Below are 16,448 nucleotides of genomic sequence, written 5' to 3' on the forward strand. Positions count from 1 at the left end.
GCATCTACTGCCGGACTGATCAAATTTGGCCCCTCTAACGTCCGCGGACGCGCCTGGTCAGCGTCCGGGCGTGTCCATTTTGACTCCCTATTTTTCGTTCACGCAGCCATGTCCCTCACTTTTCTCGTTATATGTCCGGTCACATGCATGTGATTTGTGGAGAAGAAAAGAGAAATGAAAATAAATAATAAAGAAAAAAAAGATGCTCGGTGGTGGACCCAATCCTATGTGACGGATGCAGGACCACTAACCGGACACGCCAGGGCACTCCTCATACCCATCTCATATATAAGATGAATATGAGGGCTGCCGGACAACCCGGACATTTAAGGAGACTTTGAGGGATCCGGCTGGGTCAACCTTTTGCTTCTCTCTCCTGTCCGGTCAATTGTCCCTACATTCGACCGGTCAATTTGAGGAGTCCAGTTGTAGATGCTCTAACTCTTCCAGTTTCGCATCCATCGTAGTCTCTGCGTCAGTTCATGTCCCACCTTGTCTCCGTCATTGTAGTCTCTGCGCCAGTTCCTGCCCTATCGATGGCGAAAATATCAACAAAAGCTCAAAAGAATTTCAGTTGCGTGGATAATAGCATACCTTCCACAAAAACACAGACCATACATTTTCCCTTTCGAAGAGAACATATATGAGATCCACATAATTCTCACTCACAGATATTGGATATGATATGTAGGAGCACATAATTCCATTTTATATCGAAAACCAGAAAGTAGAATTTAAAAAGAGAGATCCTACTGATGACCCCAATCACCATACTGTAAGCTGATGGGAGACACCTCACCAACCTATGAAACACATTTACTCATCATCATACATGCATGCAAGAGTGCGTCCATATAAGCCCATATGTTGCACCGGTGGCTTCCCATCTTCTTCCAAGCCAGCCATGGATTCCCTCCTCTGGTCCGTGGAGCTCCTCTCCCTCCTTTGCTTCTTCGTCTTCTACTACCGCCACCTCCAGTCCAAGAAAATAAGCAAGGCGGAGCCGACCGAATGGCCAATCCTGGGCCATCTTTTCGGCATGGTCGCCAACCTGTCCCACTTCCATGACTGGGCCACCGGCATCCTGGCCGGCACGCGCTACAACTTCGAAGCTCGCGCCGGGATCACCGGCGTCCGCTTCTTCGTCACCTGCGACCCCGCCAACGTGCGCCACATCTTCACCTCCAACTTCGCCAACTACCCCAAGGGCGACGAGTTCGCCGAGATCTTCGACGTCTTCGGCGACGGCATCTTCAACGCCGACGGCGACTCCTGGCGCCGCCAGCGTGCCAAGTCACAGCTCATCATGGCGGGCCCTCGCTTCCGCGCCTTCTCGGCGCGCTACAGCCGCGACAAGGTGGAGAGGAGCCTCCTGCCTTTCCTCGCCCACGCCGCCGAGGCCGGGTCCACACCCTGCGACCTGCACGACGTGTTCCTGCGCCTGACGTTCGACATGACCTGCAACCTCGTCTTCGGCGTCGACCCCGGGTGCCTGCAGATTGACCTCCCCGTGGTGCCCTTCGCGCGCGCCATGGACGACGTGCTCGAGACGCTCTTCCTCCGCCACATCATCTCGCCCGCGTGCTGGAAGCTCATGTACCGGTATGAGGTCGGCACCGAGAGGAAGATGGCCGCGGCTCGTAGGACCATCGACCGGTTCGCCGCGGACACCATCGCGAAACGCAGGGCCGACCACAAGCTCGGCGACGAGGGCGTCACCGACTCGTCCGACATGCTCTCGTCCTTCATCTGCAACGGTGACGCGAGCGAGTACAGCGACGACTTCTTGCGTGACACCACGGTGAACCTCCTCCTCGCCGGCCGGGACACCACCGGCGCGGCGCTGTCCTGGTTCTTCTACCTGCTCTCCAAGAACCCACGCGTCGAGCAGAAGATCCTGGACGAACTGGCGCCGATCGCTTCCCGGAAGAAGCAGCTGGCGGGCGACGACGGCATGGCGGTGTTCGACGTGAGCGAGCTGAGCGGCATGGTGTACCTGCACGCGGCGCTGTGCGAGTGCCTGAGGCTGTACCCGTCCGTGCCCTTCGAGCACAAGGCGGCGGTGGCCGACGACGTGCTCCCCAGCGGGCACGAGATGAAGGCCGGCGACAAGATACTCATCTTCTCCTACTGCATGGCGAGGATGGAGGGCGTGTGGGGCAAGGACTGCATGGAGTTCAGGCCGGAGAGGTGGGTCACCGCCGACGGGAAGCTGAGGTACGAGCCGTCCTACAAGTTCATCTCCTTCAACGCCGGACCCAGGACCTGCCTCGGCAAGGAGATGGCGTTCGTGCAGATGAAGACCGCCGCGGCGGCCGTGCTCTGGAACTTCGCAGTCAAGACCGTGCCTGGCCACGTCGTCGAGCCGAAGCTGTCCATCATTCTCCACATGAAGAACGGGCTCGCCGTCACGGTCAAGAGGAGGAACGTCGCGGGCGTGCATGGCTAGCTAGTACGTACCTACGTGCCTACTACCTACATGTCTCGGCCACAAAGTATACGGGCCGTATATATGTAACGTAGCTACACGTACGTACATGTACACGTATTATATGTATGCAAAAAGAGTGGCATGTGTGCTTACTAATAGTGTAATGGTGTTCCATACTACAAGAATATATAAAAATATAAGAAAAATAGACGTGTGTAGGTGTGCGTTGTGACATGTGTGTAAGCTGTATGTGTGTGTTCCCTAAATAGAAAATGGAGGCATGGGCACCAGCTTGGATGCATGATCCATACAGCTTGGATGCTTGTCCCAGCTGCACACTATATTTTCGCACACGCTGCCTATATACATTTCTGGAAGTTATCATATGCATGCTCACTTTCTTATTCGTTATGCATATCACACTTTTGTATGCTACATCATTTTGCATCTAGCAGTAGCCCGTAGCTAGACCGGGAGAGGCAGACTTGGATTGGAAGCAGCATTAATTCGGGAAACGGCCGGAGTCAGATATTCAGATAGATATCCATGTTCCACATGCGTTTGTTGAATAGTGTGCCACGCACAGGACAGGGTATTAACCGATCCATATATGGTAGTAATATAGATCAGCACGCATGGGGTACTAGATAGGGGCAGGAGCTAGAAAGAAGGAACTGTGTACGTATGAATAATTCAACTTTGTTGCGCAAAAAAAAAAGAATAATTCAACTTTCCCAACAATGTTTGGCATTCGTGTCCTTCCATCCGATAATCTTCCCCCTCCAACCAATCATGTCAATAATTTGCGGTCATGTTTGCACAACTGCACTCCAATCAGCGGGAGTACTACCCTGCTATCTGCCCCCTTTGTTGCCGACGAACGAATACTACTATAGACTCCTTCTGACCAATCTCTATGCTCCCGAATATTCGTTCGTACATGAATGCTTCACGTCTATTCTACTTAACGCACACTAGTGGCACTTCCCACCGGGACACGACTGTTCTGATTCCGAGCTAATGTGAGCTTGGATGAACAGTAAAAGCAAAAAATTGCCCTGGTCCGTGTTGCTCTGTGTGTATGTACTTATCCTGCTGCTGGGCCTCCTTATGTCTGAACCCTCAAATTCATCCAACCCCATGCAACATGCGGCCTCCTCAGCGGCCCGGGGGAGCAGCACTCCGCACCCGGGCACATAGGCCAGTTCAAAGGGCCCGATTAGAGAGCGCCTCAAACCCCCTCATACTTTCCGGTGGACGGCTGTGACGTCCCCGATTTGACCGTACACTAATCATGCATGCAAATATGTACGATCAAGATCAAGAACTCACGGGAAGATATCACAACATAACTCTAAAACATAAATAAGTCATACAAGCATCATAATACAAGCCAGGGGCCTCGATGGCTCGAATACAAGTGCTCGATTATAGACGAGTCAGCGGAAGCAACAATATCTGAGTACAGACATAAGTTAAACAATTTGCCTTAAGAAGGCTAGCACAAAAGTAACAACGATCGAAAAGGCAAGGCCTCCTGCCTGGGACCTCCTAACTACTTCTCGAAGCCGAACTCCATGTAGAATCATCCTCGGGATCTCTAGCTCCTGGACTCCAGCATCTGGTTGCGACAACCAGGTAGAATGGAAAGGGGGAAAAGTGGGAGAAAAGCAACCGTGAGTACTCATCCAAAGTACTCGCAAGCAAGGAGCTACACTACATATGCATGGGTATATGTGTAAAGGGACATATCGGTGGACTGAACTGCAGAATGCCAGAATAAGAGGGGGATAGCTAATCCTGTCGAAGACTACGCTTCTGGCCACCTCCATCTTGCAGCATGTAGGAGAGAGTAGATGGTAAGTTCACCAAGTAGCATCGTAGCATAATCCTACCCGGCGATCCCCTCCTCGTCGCCCTGTTAGAGAGCGATCACCGGGTTATATCTGGCACTTGGAAGGGTGTGTTTTATTAAGTATCCAGTTCTAGTTGTCATAAGGTCAAGGTACAACTCCGGGTCGTCCTTTTACTGAGGGACACGGCTATTCGAATAGATAAACTTCCCTGCAGGGGTGCACCACATAACCCAACTAGGCTCAACAGAGAGGTCAGCACGCCGGTCTAAACCCTATGCGCGCAGGGGTCTGGGCCCATCGCCCATTGCACACCTGCATGTTGCGTACGCGGCCGGAAGCAGACCTAGCCCCCTTAATACAAGCGCGAGCTTACGGTCCAATGCGGCGCGCGCCACTCAGTCGCTGACGTCAAAAAGAGCTTCGGCTGATACCACGACGTCGAGTGCCCATAACTGTTCCCGCGTAGCTGGTTAGTGCGTATAGACCAAATGGCCAGACTCAGATCAAATACCAAGAACTCGTTAAGCGTGTTATTTTGAAGTAACCGCGGACGCCGTCCAGGGCCAGGCCCACCTCTCGCCTAGGTGGTCTCAACCTGCCCTGTCGCTCCGCCACAAAGATCCACTTGCGGGTCCTCCTACGAGCCAACCCGACTTTAGTCACCATAGGTGTCATGTATATAGTATAAGTATATACCCGTGATCACCGCCTACGTGATCACGGCCCGATAGTATAGCACAGCAGACGGACAAGAATATAGGGCCACTGATGGAAAACTAGCATCCTATACTAAGCATGTAGGATTGCAGGTAAAGGTAACAACAGTAGTAGCAAGGACAGGCTATGCATCAGGATAGGATTAACGGAAAGCAGTAACATGCTACACTATTCTAATGCAAGCAGTATAGAGAAGAATAGGCGATATCTGGTGATCAAGGGGGGGGGGCTTGCCTGGAAGCTCAGCCGAGAAGGAGGGGTTGTCAACACCGTAGTCGTACTGGGTAGTAGCGGCGTCGGTCTCGGTGTCTAACGAGAGAAGAGGGGGAAGAAACAATAAATATAATGCAAACATAAGCATGACGGTGCATGACAAGACAAAGCGTGATGCTAGGTGTGCCCAAAACGCGGTAGTAGGTGATACCGGCAAAGGGGGGGAACATCCAGGAAAGTATTCCCGATGTTTCGCGTTTTCGGACAGACGGACCGGAGGGGGAAAGTTCCATGTTCGCTATGCTAGGAACGTGTGGCTGACAAACGGACTATGTATTCGGATTCGTCTCGTTGTTCTGAGCAACTTTCATGTACAAAGTTTTTTCATCCGAGCTACGGTTTATTTTATATTAATTTTAAAGATTTAAATCATTTTTAGAATTTAATAAATTAATTTAATTCGAAATTTAATTAATGCATCAGCATGACGTCAGCATGACGTCAGCAGTCAACGTTGACCGTTGACCTGGTCAACCTGACAGGTGGGTCCCACCTGTCAGGGGCTGTTAGCTAATTAACAGTAATTAATTAGGTTAATTAGTTATTAGGTTAATTAATCTTAATTAGTTAATATTAACAGGATTAATTAAGTTAATTAATTAACTTAATTAATTAATTAATTATTTATTATTATTTTTAATTTTTTAATTATTATTTTATTTAACTATTTTATATAAAAACGTTCTGGGCGTGGGGCCCATCTGTCATTGGCCCTAGGGGCCATAGCGGGTCGGCCAACGGGCGCCGCACGAACGGGCGAGGGGAAAGCGGGCGACGGGCGAACTGGTGCGGGTGCTCGCACCCGACGCTAGGAGAGGCGAGGGCGAGCGCGCCTGGGGGCCTCGGTGGCCGGCGACGTCAGGAGCAGCGCTGGGTGCGGGGAGCTGCGGGGCACACATGCCGGCGAGACGAGCAGTGGCGGCCTTCGGCAGGTGCGGGGGAGCGCGGTAGGCGCCGGCGGCCACCGCACAAGCGGCAGCAAGGCGCAAGGCCGCGTGGGCGGGGCGCTGTGAGTGTGGGCGCCGGATGTGCACCCGCGTAGATGGCCGCGGTGGTGGTGCGAGAAGGCGAGGATGGCCGGAGCGACGGAGTGGGGAGGCGACATCAGCGCGCCCCAAGGGCGCGATGGGGGTCGCCACGGGCGCGGTTCGCGCGCGCGTTTCGGCACGGCCAGGAGCAGGGGCGCGGGGACGTGGTCGCACGGGCGGGTGCGAGAGAGAGAGCGGAGGAGGAGAGGGGGGAGCTCACGGGGGGAGTTGTAGGGGTACGGGGCAGCGGGGGGGGGGGGGGGGGGCGAGGAGGTCGTCGGGGACGACGCGGATGGAGTGGAGGCAGGCCGGCGGGGAGGAGGAAGCAGGCCGGCGAGGTGGTCCTCCAGGCGATGGTGACGACAAGGGGGCGACGGGGTGGCTCCGGTGGGGCTCGCGGAGCTCCAGGCGGCGGTGGACGGCGACGGGCGGGCGCAGGGCGTCGGGGGCATTCGCGCAGAGGCGGGAGGGCGTCCCGGCGAGGGGGGCCCCGGCGTAGTGGCCGCGGGGATCGACGGCGGCGTCGGGCCGATGGGATCGGGGTTTGCCCCGATCCAGATCGGGCAGAGGAGGGAGAGAGAGGAGTGCGAGGGGGGAATGGGGATCGGGCTAGGGTTTGGTGCCCCCAGGGGGTTATAGGCCAGGGGAGGGAGTGGGCCGGCCTGGCAGGCCACTGGCTGGGCCGAGGCCCAACTAGCGTGGGGGGTTTTCTTTTTTATTTTTGTTTTATTTTCCCTTTTGTCTTTTCTGTTTGCTTTTATTTCTTTAATACTTTATAGTTTTACAAAAATAAAACCCACACCTAAAATGGAGTTACAATTCCAACTACCGTCTTAAAAAGTTTTACCCCTGAACAAAATAGTTTAATATTTTATAAAATTCAAAAAGCATTTATTTAATTGGTTTAGCTACCGTTTTATTCATTTTAGTTTACTTAAACATTTTATAAAAGTGTGGTTTCTCGACAATAATTACCTATGCATTATTTGGCACCAACCGAACATTTTAGTTTTAATATTTGAAAACCTTTAATTGCTTGCTTGATTTTGACTTTGAATTTAAATCGGTTTCGAACTATCGGGAGATTAGCAACAGTAATCGAAGTGACGTGGCATCCTTAGCAGAGGTTCACTGTAGCTTAATTATCCGGGCGTCACAATTCTCCTCCACTACAAAAATCTCATCCCGAGATTTAGGAGGCGGAGTAAAGGGGAAGATCTGGTTACGAATTCTAACGAGTCTTCTTGGTCTTGGTTACTCTTCTCGAAGAGGTCAATTCATTACATTGATGTCTTCATTTCTCTGCTTCGGGAACTCCATCGTACTTACGGAAGAATAAAGGGTGGGTATCCCGGGAGAACGGACCTCTGCAAGGTTGACTATCTGGTCGATAACATCAAGGGAAGGTGGAAAGTAACTCTTGAATTGAAACTTAAGAAAATATCAATAGTAAACAAAGGAGGTATCGTGGGAAGTTTCGAGCGGGCAGGCAATCGCCCGATGCCTGAAACAGAGTGTGAAAGGGGTTCAAAGCAATCGGAATAAGTATCATGTCTGATGCCAGTATAGATCAGTAGGACGGTGGTCCGTGAATTACATACGAGGCCACGCACGATGAATAAATTTGGGAACAGGGGGTGCACAGGAGATTCAGGTTTTGATCCTATGGAACTGTGGGTTAGGGGCCCACCATGTGGTTAAAGTAGGAAGGTGGTGACATCTTGCACGATCATGATAGCAAGGCATGTCAGAGGGTAGCCTGTCAGTTATATTTCAGCAACATCGTCGGTACCAAGGGCGAGGGACGAAGAGAACCATTTCCCTGCTCGTTGAAACGGGGCGGACCAATAGGCAAGGTTCTCGTCCATCGGTGGTTACCGGAATGTCATCAACAATAGTAACAGGGTCTTACTGACAGAGTTGTACACCGAGGTGTTTGCACAAGCAGGGAATTATTACTGCTTATACCATATAGATCATAGAAATGGTTTAAACAAACCAATGGAAAGGGAAAGTGTCCATCAGATTTAATCAGAACAATGGAAAGAAAAATGTGTTTAAACACATAATTCAGGGGTATATCCTTCCCAAGGACAAGTAGAGCATGATATCCATGACAGGGTATAACGTAGAAAACCATTTAGGTTAGGGGAGAGGAAGTTCATGACATTACCCATACAACGGTGTTTGGATAATTGAGCAAGAAAACATTTAGCATTGGGCTTCAAATGTTCTTGTCGAAAATCGGAGTACCACAGACATGTTTCGGGATAGCATTGACATGGTCTTCAAGCAAGGGTCGGACTTTGGATACTCAATGGATGCATCAGGAATAACTTGTAGAATAAGTCTTACAATTTCCTCATGGAAGAATGGATAACCTTGCTGAAAGGAAGAACTATAACAATAGGTCCTCCGGTCAAGTGTGCTAGGCATGACATCACCTTACCGGGTCATATAAATACCAATGTTATAACTCTTGAAAACATGCTCTAACCATCATAGCTGACCGAGATTCAGATCTGATTGGTGTTAGGAAACCTCAGACTCAGGATGCTTGAGAAGAAAAGGTGCCAGACAAATTGACGGGATGATACTGTAAGATTCTCAGGAAATGAACTATGAAATGATTTCCGTTAACAAGAGTTCATCATTAACCCAAGGAGAGGACAAGGAGGTGGCTAATGGGCTAAGGACAATTCATCGTGATTTCCAAAAGATGGATTTCCACAACTACGTGAACAAGGAGATAACATTTGTCAGATCGAATGATATAATGATGTATGTTCGAGGAAAACATACACAATTAAACATTGGTTGAAAGGTGCGCCCGAAATATGGGCATAGGTAGCCTGATCAATTGTTAGAATGGTGATATAATAACTGATAGGCTAAAATGAACTATTGATCATTAACTTCAAAGCAATAGGGTTACAAGAAGTACTGAATCCAAACAGCGTCGTTCACTTGTTGATACCCCGGTTGGAATCAACACGAGAACCAAGAAAGAATGGTGATGGTGAGAAGTATCATCATACCGAGAATTTCTAAGAGGTGGAGCAATCCCCACAACATTCTCGACAGAAAAGAAAGTAATACTTCAAGGCAGAACACAACACTAGCTGGAGAGCAAGTTGTATTCATAATGTGGACAAGTTCGCGATGAAAGGGAGTCAAGGGTGTTGTCGATGATAATAAAAATTATCGAGGGATAAGGATGGTATTTCTCATCACGAATTCGATTGATATCCTGTAAGAGCTCAGAATGTTGATGATGATCACGACACAATTGTCGAGAGATTTCATGAAGATCTAATCAATCGGTGATGACATCAAGTCAAAGGAATGATGAAGCGAAAGGTTATTGGAACCACGAGTACGACACAAACACGAAATCAAGCTTGCTGTTCAAGGACAAATGGTATGACGAGGAAGATCGACGTAAGATTAGCTCATCGTCGAAAATTGTGCTCTGGGAAGAAGGACTCGGTAACACAGTTAAAATTTAGCACGATAATGATATAGCCAATCAGGCTAGGAATGACGTGATCGAGTACAAACTCGCAAGTAAAGAAGGTTACTAAGAGTTGTTTAACCGCGACGCGAACTCGATTCAGTTATCGATGTCCTTGAGTGTTTAATAACTCGAAGCCCGTGAAAAACTGTAATCAGTGAGAATGTAGTACTTGATGAAGAACTCATAAGAAGTTATGCTGTTCCGTGATAATCTCGAGATACCAGGGGGTTAATACTTGACGACAAATCAAAGTAGAGGTTGGACTGGGGTATTGCTCTGCAGAAGACAAGTGCTCAACTTGTACGAGAAATGGTATTTAAAGGAGAACATGGTCGGAACCACGATTGCAAAAGGCCAGATCACAGATATAAGATGAACTTATACCAAGGGAATAATTAATTTAAGAGAAGCTTTTAATGATAAGATCTACATCGTGTCCATGGGCATGAACACAAAGTTCAAGGTCGACTCCCACTTCTACAATGCATAACCTTTCATTCACTTCTCGCCTTCGATGAAGTTGTATGGTAGAAAATTATCTGGTAAAATACCAGAAGGGTATGGCTTGTGAAAACCTTCGGGTTCATACGGTTTTTAGGGAAGGTATAGGTTCAATCCATCGGGGCATCTTAGAAACATATACCTCAAACTTCAAGAGTAAAATCACCAGCTCAAAAGTAGAGTATGGTTATCAAGCAGAGGATACAAATTACCAAAGGCATTATATATCCATGGAAATGATCACAAGGTTATTGAATATGAAGGACACCGTCGGATAATAACCCAACAAGGGGTCTTCTGGTCTACAACGAAGCTGATGAGAGTATCGGTACTCTATCAGAGGAAGAAGGAACGAAAGGGCATCGGACTATAAAAACAACTGAGTAATTCAAAGCTCAAATGCAAAGGAATTATCATTTCCAAATCAAGGGATCAGAAGCCAATGGTCTGATTAAGAATGGATAAGTTGAATAGACTTAGGGGTACAATCGACGACAATTTGATTGGTCGATAACCAGTTCACGTTTCAAATGACGTCTGAGCCGGAAGGAGGAATTCTAGGCTCTGATTGAGGATTGCGAGCATTCGCAACAAATTGAATCAACGGACTCAAAATGACAATGACAAGAGATGCCAATAAGATTACGAGACTTAAGATTAATCATAATGCAATTAAGCAAGAATTTCAAGAGCAAAAGGCTCCTGAGGATTTTCGGAAGATCGAATGGTATTTTGAACACTTTTGTGAAATACTTGAATCCACTGGGGATGAGCGGATACTCGGTAAGTGCGAGAATTATCCGTAGGGGTATTCAGGTGACAAAGAGCAGCAAGGCAGTAAGCTCAAAGGATTCTTGGAACAACATAGAGAATTTCGGGGTATCTTGTAATAACAAGATCAACTGGGAAAAATTGTATGAATGGCGAGTATACGTGGTTATCCATAGGAGTTTATCGATGAAAGGGAATTGCAAAAGCGAACACAAGTTCTCGGGTTATCAGCGGAGAGTATCTTCAGGGTCTTCACGTGCAGCAGACGATCATCAGTAATAAGGGGCTCTCCGGGTGAAAGTGATAACGAGATCCTAATGTTAGATTTAGCAAAATTCACCTAACCCGAATAGAAGAGAGATCAGAGTCCCAGAGTATAGACAAGGAGTAAAAGATCCTAATACCACCCATATGGCGACGTGGGCCCGTAAGCCACACAGCCATGTTAGTAAAAGTTTTTCAATGACTAGACTCGACTTCGGCCAAGGAGTTGGAAAGGGGGATTCCTACAGGCAGCCGGCTCTGATACCAACTTGTGACGCCCCCGATTTTGACCGTACACTAATCATGCACGCAAATGTGTATGATCAAGATCAGGGACTCACGGGAAGATATCACAACACAACTCTAAAACATAAATAAGTCATACAAGCATCATAATACAAGCCAGGGGCCTCGAGGGCTCGAATACAAGTGCTCGATCATAGACGAGTCAGCGGAAGCAACAATATCTGAGTACAGACATAAGTTAAACAAGTTTGCCTTAAGAAGGCTAGCACAAAAGTAGCAACGATCGAAAAGGCAAGGCCTCCTGCCTGGGACCTCCTAACTACTCCTCGAAGCCGAACTCCATGTAGAATCATCCTCGTGATCTCTAGCTCCTGGACTCCAGCATCTGGTTGCGACAACCAGGTAGAATGGAAAGGGGAAAAAGAGGGAGAAAAGCAACCGTGAGTACTCATCCAAAGTACTCGCAAGCAAGGGGCTACACTACATATGCATGGGTATATGTGTAAAGGGACATATCGGTGGACTGAACTGCAGAATGCCAGAATAAGAGGGGGATAGCTAATCCTGTCGAAGACTACACTTCTGGCCACCTCCATCTTGCATCATGTAGGAGAGAGTGATGGTAAGTTCACCAATTAGCATCGTATAGCATAATCCTACCCGGCGATCCCCTCCTCGTCGCCCTGTTAGAGAGCGATCACCGGGTTATATCTGGCACTTGGAAGGGTGTGTTTTATTAAGTATCCAGTTCTAGTTGTCATAAGGTCAAGGTACAACTCCGGGTCGTCCTTTTACCGAGGGACACGGCTATTCGAATAGATAAACTTCCCTGCAGGGGTGCACCACATAACCCAACACACTCGATCCCATTTGGCCGGACACACTTTTCTGGGTCATGCCCGACCTCGGAAGATCAACACGTCGCAGCCCCACCTAGGCTCAACAGAGAGGTCAGCACGCCGGTCTAAACCCTATGCGCGCAGGGGTCTGGGCCCATCGCCCATTGCACACCTGCATGTTGCGTACGCGGCCGGAAGCAGACCTAGCCCCATTAATACAAGCGCGAGCTTACGGTCCAATGTGCCGCGCGCCACTCAGTCGCTGACATCAAAAAGAGTTTCGGCTGATACCACGACGTCGAGTGTCCATAACTGTTCCTGCGTAGCTGGTTAGTGCGTATAGACCAAATGGCCAAACTCAGATCAAATACCAAGAACTCGTTAAGCGTGTTATTTTGAAGTAACCGTGGATGCCGTCCAGGGCCAGGCCCACCTCTCGCCTAGGTGGTCTCAACCTGCCCTGTCGCTCCGCCATAAAGATCCACTTGCGGGTACTCCTACGAGCCGACCCGACTTTAGTCACCACAGGTGTCATGTATATAGTATAAGTATATACCCGTGATCACCGCCCAAGTGATCACGGCCCGATAGTATAGCACAGCAGACGGACAAGAATATAGGGCCACTGATGGAAAACTAGCATCCTATACTAAGCATGTAGGATTGCAGGTAAAGGTAACAACAGTAGTGAGTGCGGGCGCCGGACGCGCACGCGCGTAGATGGCCGCGTTGGTGGTGCGAGAAGGCGAGGATGGCCGGAGCGACGGAGTGGGGAGGCGACATCAGCGCGCCCCAAGGGCGCGATGGGGTTCGCCTCGGGCGCGGTTCGCGCGCGCGCTTCGGCACGGCCAGGAGCAGGGGCGCCGCGACGTGGTCGCACGGGCGGGTGCGAGAGAGAGAGCGGAGGAGGAGAGGGGGGCGCTCACGGGGGGAGTTGTAGGGGTACGGGGCAGCGGGGGGGGGGGGGGGGCGAGGAGGTCGTCGGGGACGACGCGGATGGAGTGGAGGCAGGCCGGCGGGGAGGAGGAAGCAGGCCGGCGAGGTGGTCCTCCAGGCGATGGTGACGACAAGGGGCGACGGGGTGGCTCCGGTGGGGCTCGCGGAGCTCCAGGCGGCGGTGGACGGCGACGGGCGGGCGCAGGGCGTCGGGGGCATTCGCGCAGAGGCGGGAGGGCGTCCCGGCGAGGGGGGCCCCGGCGTAGTGGCCGCGGGGATCGACGGCGGTGTCGGGCCGATGGGATCGGGGTTTGCCCCGATCCAGATCGGGCAGAGGAGGGAGAGAGAGGAGTGCGAGGGGGGAATGGGGATCGGGCTAGGGTTCGGTGCCCCCAGGGGGTTATAGGCCAGGGGAGGGAGTGGGCCGGCCTGGCAGGCCACTGGCTGGGCCGAGGCCCAACTAGCCTGGGGGGTTTTCTTTTTTATTTTTGTTTTATTTTCCCTTTTTTCTTTTCTGTTTGCTTTTATTTCTTTAATACTTTATAGTTTTACAAAAACAAAACCCACACCTAAAATGGAGTTACAATTCCAACTACTGTCTTAAAAAGTTTTACCCCTGAACAAAATAGTTTAATATTTTATAAAATTCAAAAGGCATTTATTTAATTGGTTTAGCTACTATTTTATTCATTTTAGTTTACTTAAACATTTTATAAAAGTGTGGTTTCTCGACAATAATTACCTATGCATTATTTGGCACCAACCGAACATTTTAGTTTTAATATTTGAAAACCTTTAATTGTTTGCTTGATTTTGACTTTGAATTTAAATCGGTTTCGAACTAACGGGAGATTAGCAACAGTAATCGAAGTGACGTGGCATCCTTAGCAGAGGTTCACTGTAGCTTAATTATCCGGGCGTCACAACGGCTGATCACTAACCGATAAAAAATCCGATTTAGATGAACGCCTCAAACCGGTCTCAAACGTCGAGCTAACCGACACCTCTTATATCCAGGTCGAATATGGGGCGGACGTAGGGTGGTTCGGGCGTGACCGGGCACATCCTTCATGTCGGATCCGGCCATGCTTGTCCATCTAATCCCACATATATTCGTCCCCATCCGTTCCCCCGACCAACCCTAGCCACTCCCCTCCCCTCCACTCCGCCACATAAGCTCCCGTCCGGCAATCTCCGGCATGGCGGGCAGCGGATCCCCGAGTCCTACATTTCCAGATCCTTCGACCCCGATTTCATCCCACGCAGCCCCGAGGAGTAGATGACCATCTGGCTTGCCCTCCGTCGCTTCCGGGAGGACGCCACCCGACGGTAGCACTCGGACTCCTTCCGCCGGGAATCCATTTGCGTTTTCCCAAATGATGCATGCATCCGCCGCGAGGTGTGTCGCCGCTGCCTCATCGGAGGCGGTGTGGTCCATCTTGCGTCCGAACAAAGTGACGGGCGCGCAACCCCTTCGTTGGTGCGTCGAGCAGGAGGTGAACACATGGGCGTCGTTTCACGCAAACATGGCGCGGCGTGCCCGCCGTGCGAGGCAGCGGGCACAGGAGACGACGGCAGCCCTCGCGGCGATGGACGTTGGTGAGGCAGAGTCGCATTCTCTGACACCCCGTATGGTGCACCAGTCCAGGCGCTGCAGACGCATCGTGGTGGATGTCGCCGACTACTCCCAATACGGATCTGATGTCTACTACGCAACCTTCTTCTTGTAGACGTTGTTGGGTCTCCAAGTGCAGAGGTTTGTAGGACAGTAGCAAATTTCCCTCAAGTGGATGACCTAAGGTTTATCAATCCGTGGGAGGCCTAGGATGAAGATGGTCTCTCTCAAACAACCCTGCAACAAAATAACAAAGAGTCTCTTGTGTCCCCAACACGCCCAATACAATGATAAATTGTATAGGTGCACTAGTTCGGCGAAGAGATGGTGATACAAGTGTAATATGGATAGTAGATATATGTTTTTGTAATATGAAAATATAAAAACAGCAAGGTAACTAATGATAAAAGTGAGCACAAACGGTATTGCAATGCGTTGAAACAAGGCCTAGGGTTCATACTTTCACTAGTGCAAGTTCTCTCAACAATAATAACATAATTGGATCATATAACTACGCCTCAACATGCAACAAAGAGTCACTCCAAAGTCACTAATAGCGGAGAACAAACGAAGAGATTATTGCAGGGTACGAAACCACCTCAAAGTTATCCTTTCTGATCGATCTATTCAAGTGTCCGTAGTAAAATAGCACGAAGCTATTCTTTCCATTCAATCTATCCTAGAGTTCGTACTAGAATAACACCTTAAGACACAAATCAACCAAAACCCTAATGTCACCTAGATACTCCAATGTCACCTCAAGTATCCGTGAGTTTGATTATACGATATGCATCACACAATCTCAGATTCATCTATTCAACCTACACAAAGAACTTCAAAGAGTGCCCCAAAGTTTCTACCGGAGACTCAAGACGAAAACGTGTGCCAACCCCTATGCATAAGTTCACAAGGTCACTGAACCCGCAAGTTGATCACCAAAACATACATCAAGTAGATCACGTGATATCCCATTGTCACCACAGATAAGCACATGCAAGACATACATCAAGTGTTCTCAAATCCTTAAAGACTCAATCCGATAAGATAACTTCAAAGGAAAAACTCAATCCATTACAAGAGAATAGAGGGGGAGAAACATCATAAGATCCAACTATAATAGCAAAGCTCGCGATACATCAAGATCGTGCCAAATCAAGAACACGAGAGAGAGAGAGATCAAACACATAACTACTGGTACATACCCTCAGCCCCGAGGGTGAACTACTCCCTCCTCGTCCTGGAGAGCGCCGGGATGATGAAGATGGCCACCGGTGATGGATCCCCCCTCCGGCAGGGTGCCGGAACAGGGTCCCGATTGGTTTTTGGTGGCTACAGAGGCTTGTGGCGGCGGAACTCCTGATCTAGGTTATGTTCTGGAGGTTTCAGTATTTATAGGAATTTTTGGCGTCGGGAACAAGTCAGGGAGGTCCCCGAGTCGTCCACGAGGTAGGGCG

At 49.6% G+C, this 16,448-nt stretch overlaps 1 protein-coding gene across 1 annotated transcript; it reads left to right on the forward strand.

The window, feature by feature from the left end:
• Positions 1 to 858: 858 nt before the first annotated feature.
• Positions 859 to 2,793, forward strand: LOC123098975 (noroxomaritidine synthase 3). The gene has a single exon (XM_044521077.1). The coding sequence runs from the start codon at positions 905 to 907 to the stop codon at positions 2,447 to 2,449; it is 1,545 nt and encodes a 514-aa protein (XP_044377012.1). The 5' UTR covers positions 859 to 904; the 3' UTR covers positions 2,450 to 2,793.
• The last annotated feature ends 13,655 nt before the right edge of the window (positions 2,794 to 16,448 follow it).

This window comes from Triticum aestivum, chromosome 4D (assembly GCF_018294505.1).
Source record: "Triticum aestivum cultivar Chinese Spring chromosome 4D, IWGSC CS RefSeq v2.1, whole genome shotgun sequence".
Taxonomy (NCBI): Eukaryota; Viridiplantae; Streptophyta; class Magnoliopsida; order Poales; family Poaceae; genus Triticum; species Triticum aestivum.

Bases quoted from the DNA above. Each gene is read 5' to 3' on its own strand.
- LOC123098975 (XM_044521077.1), top strand. From the start codon at position 905: ATGGATTCCCTCCTCTGGTCCGTGGAGCTCCTCTCCCTCCTTTGCTTC.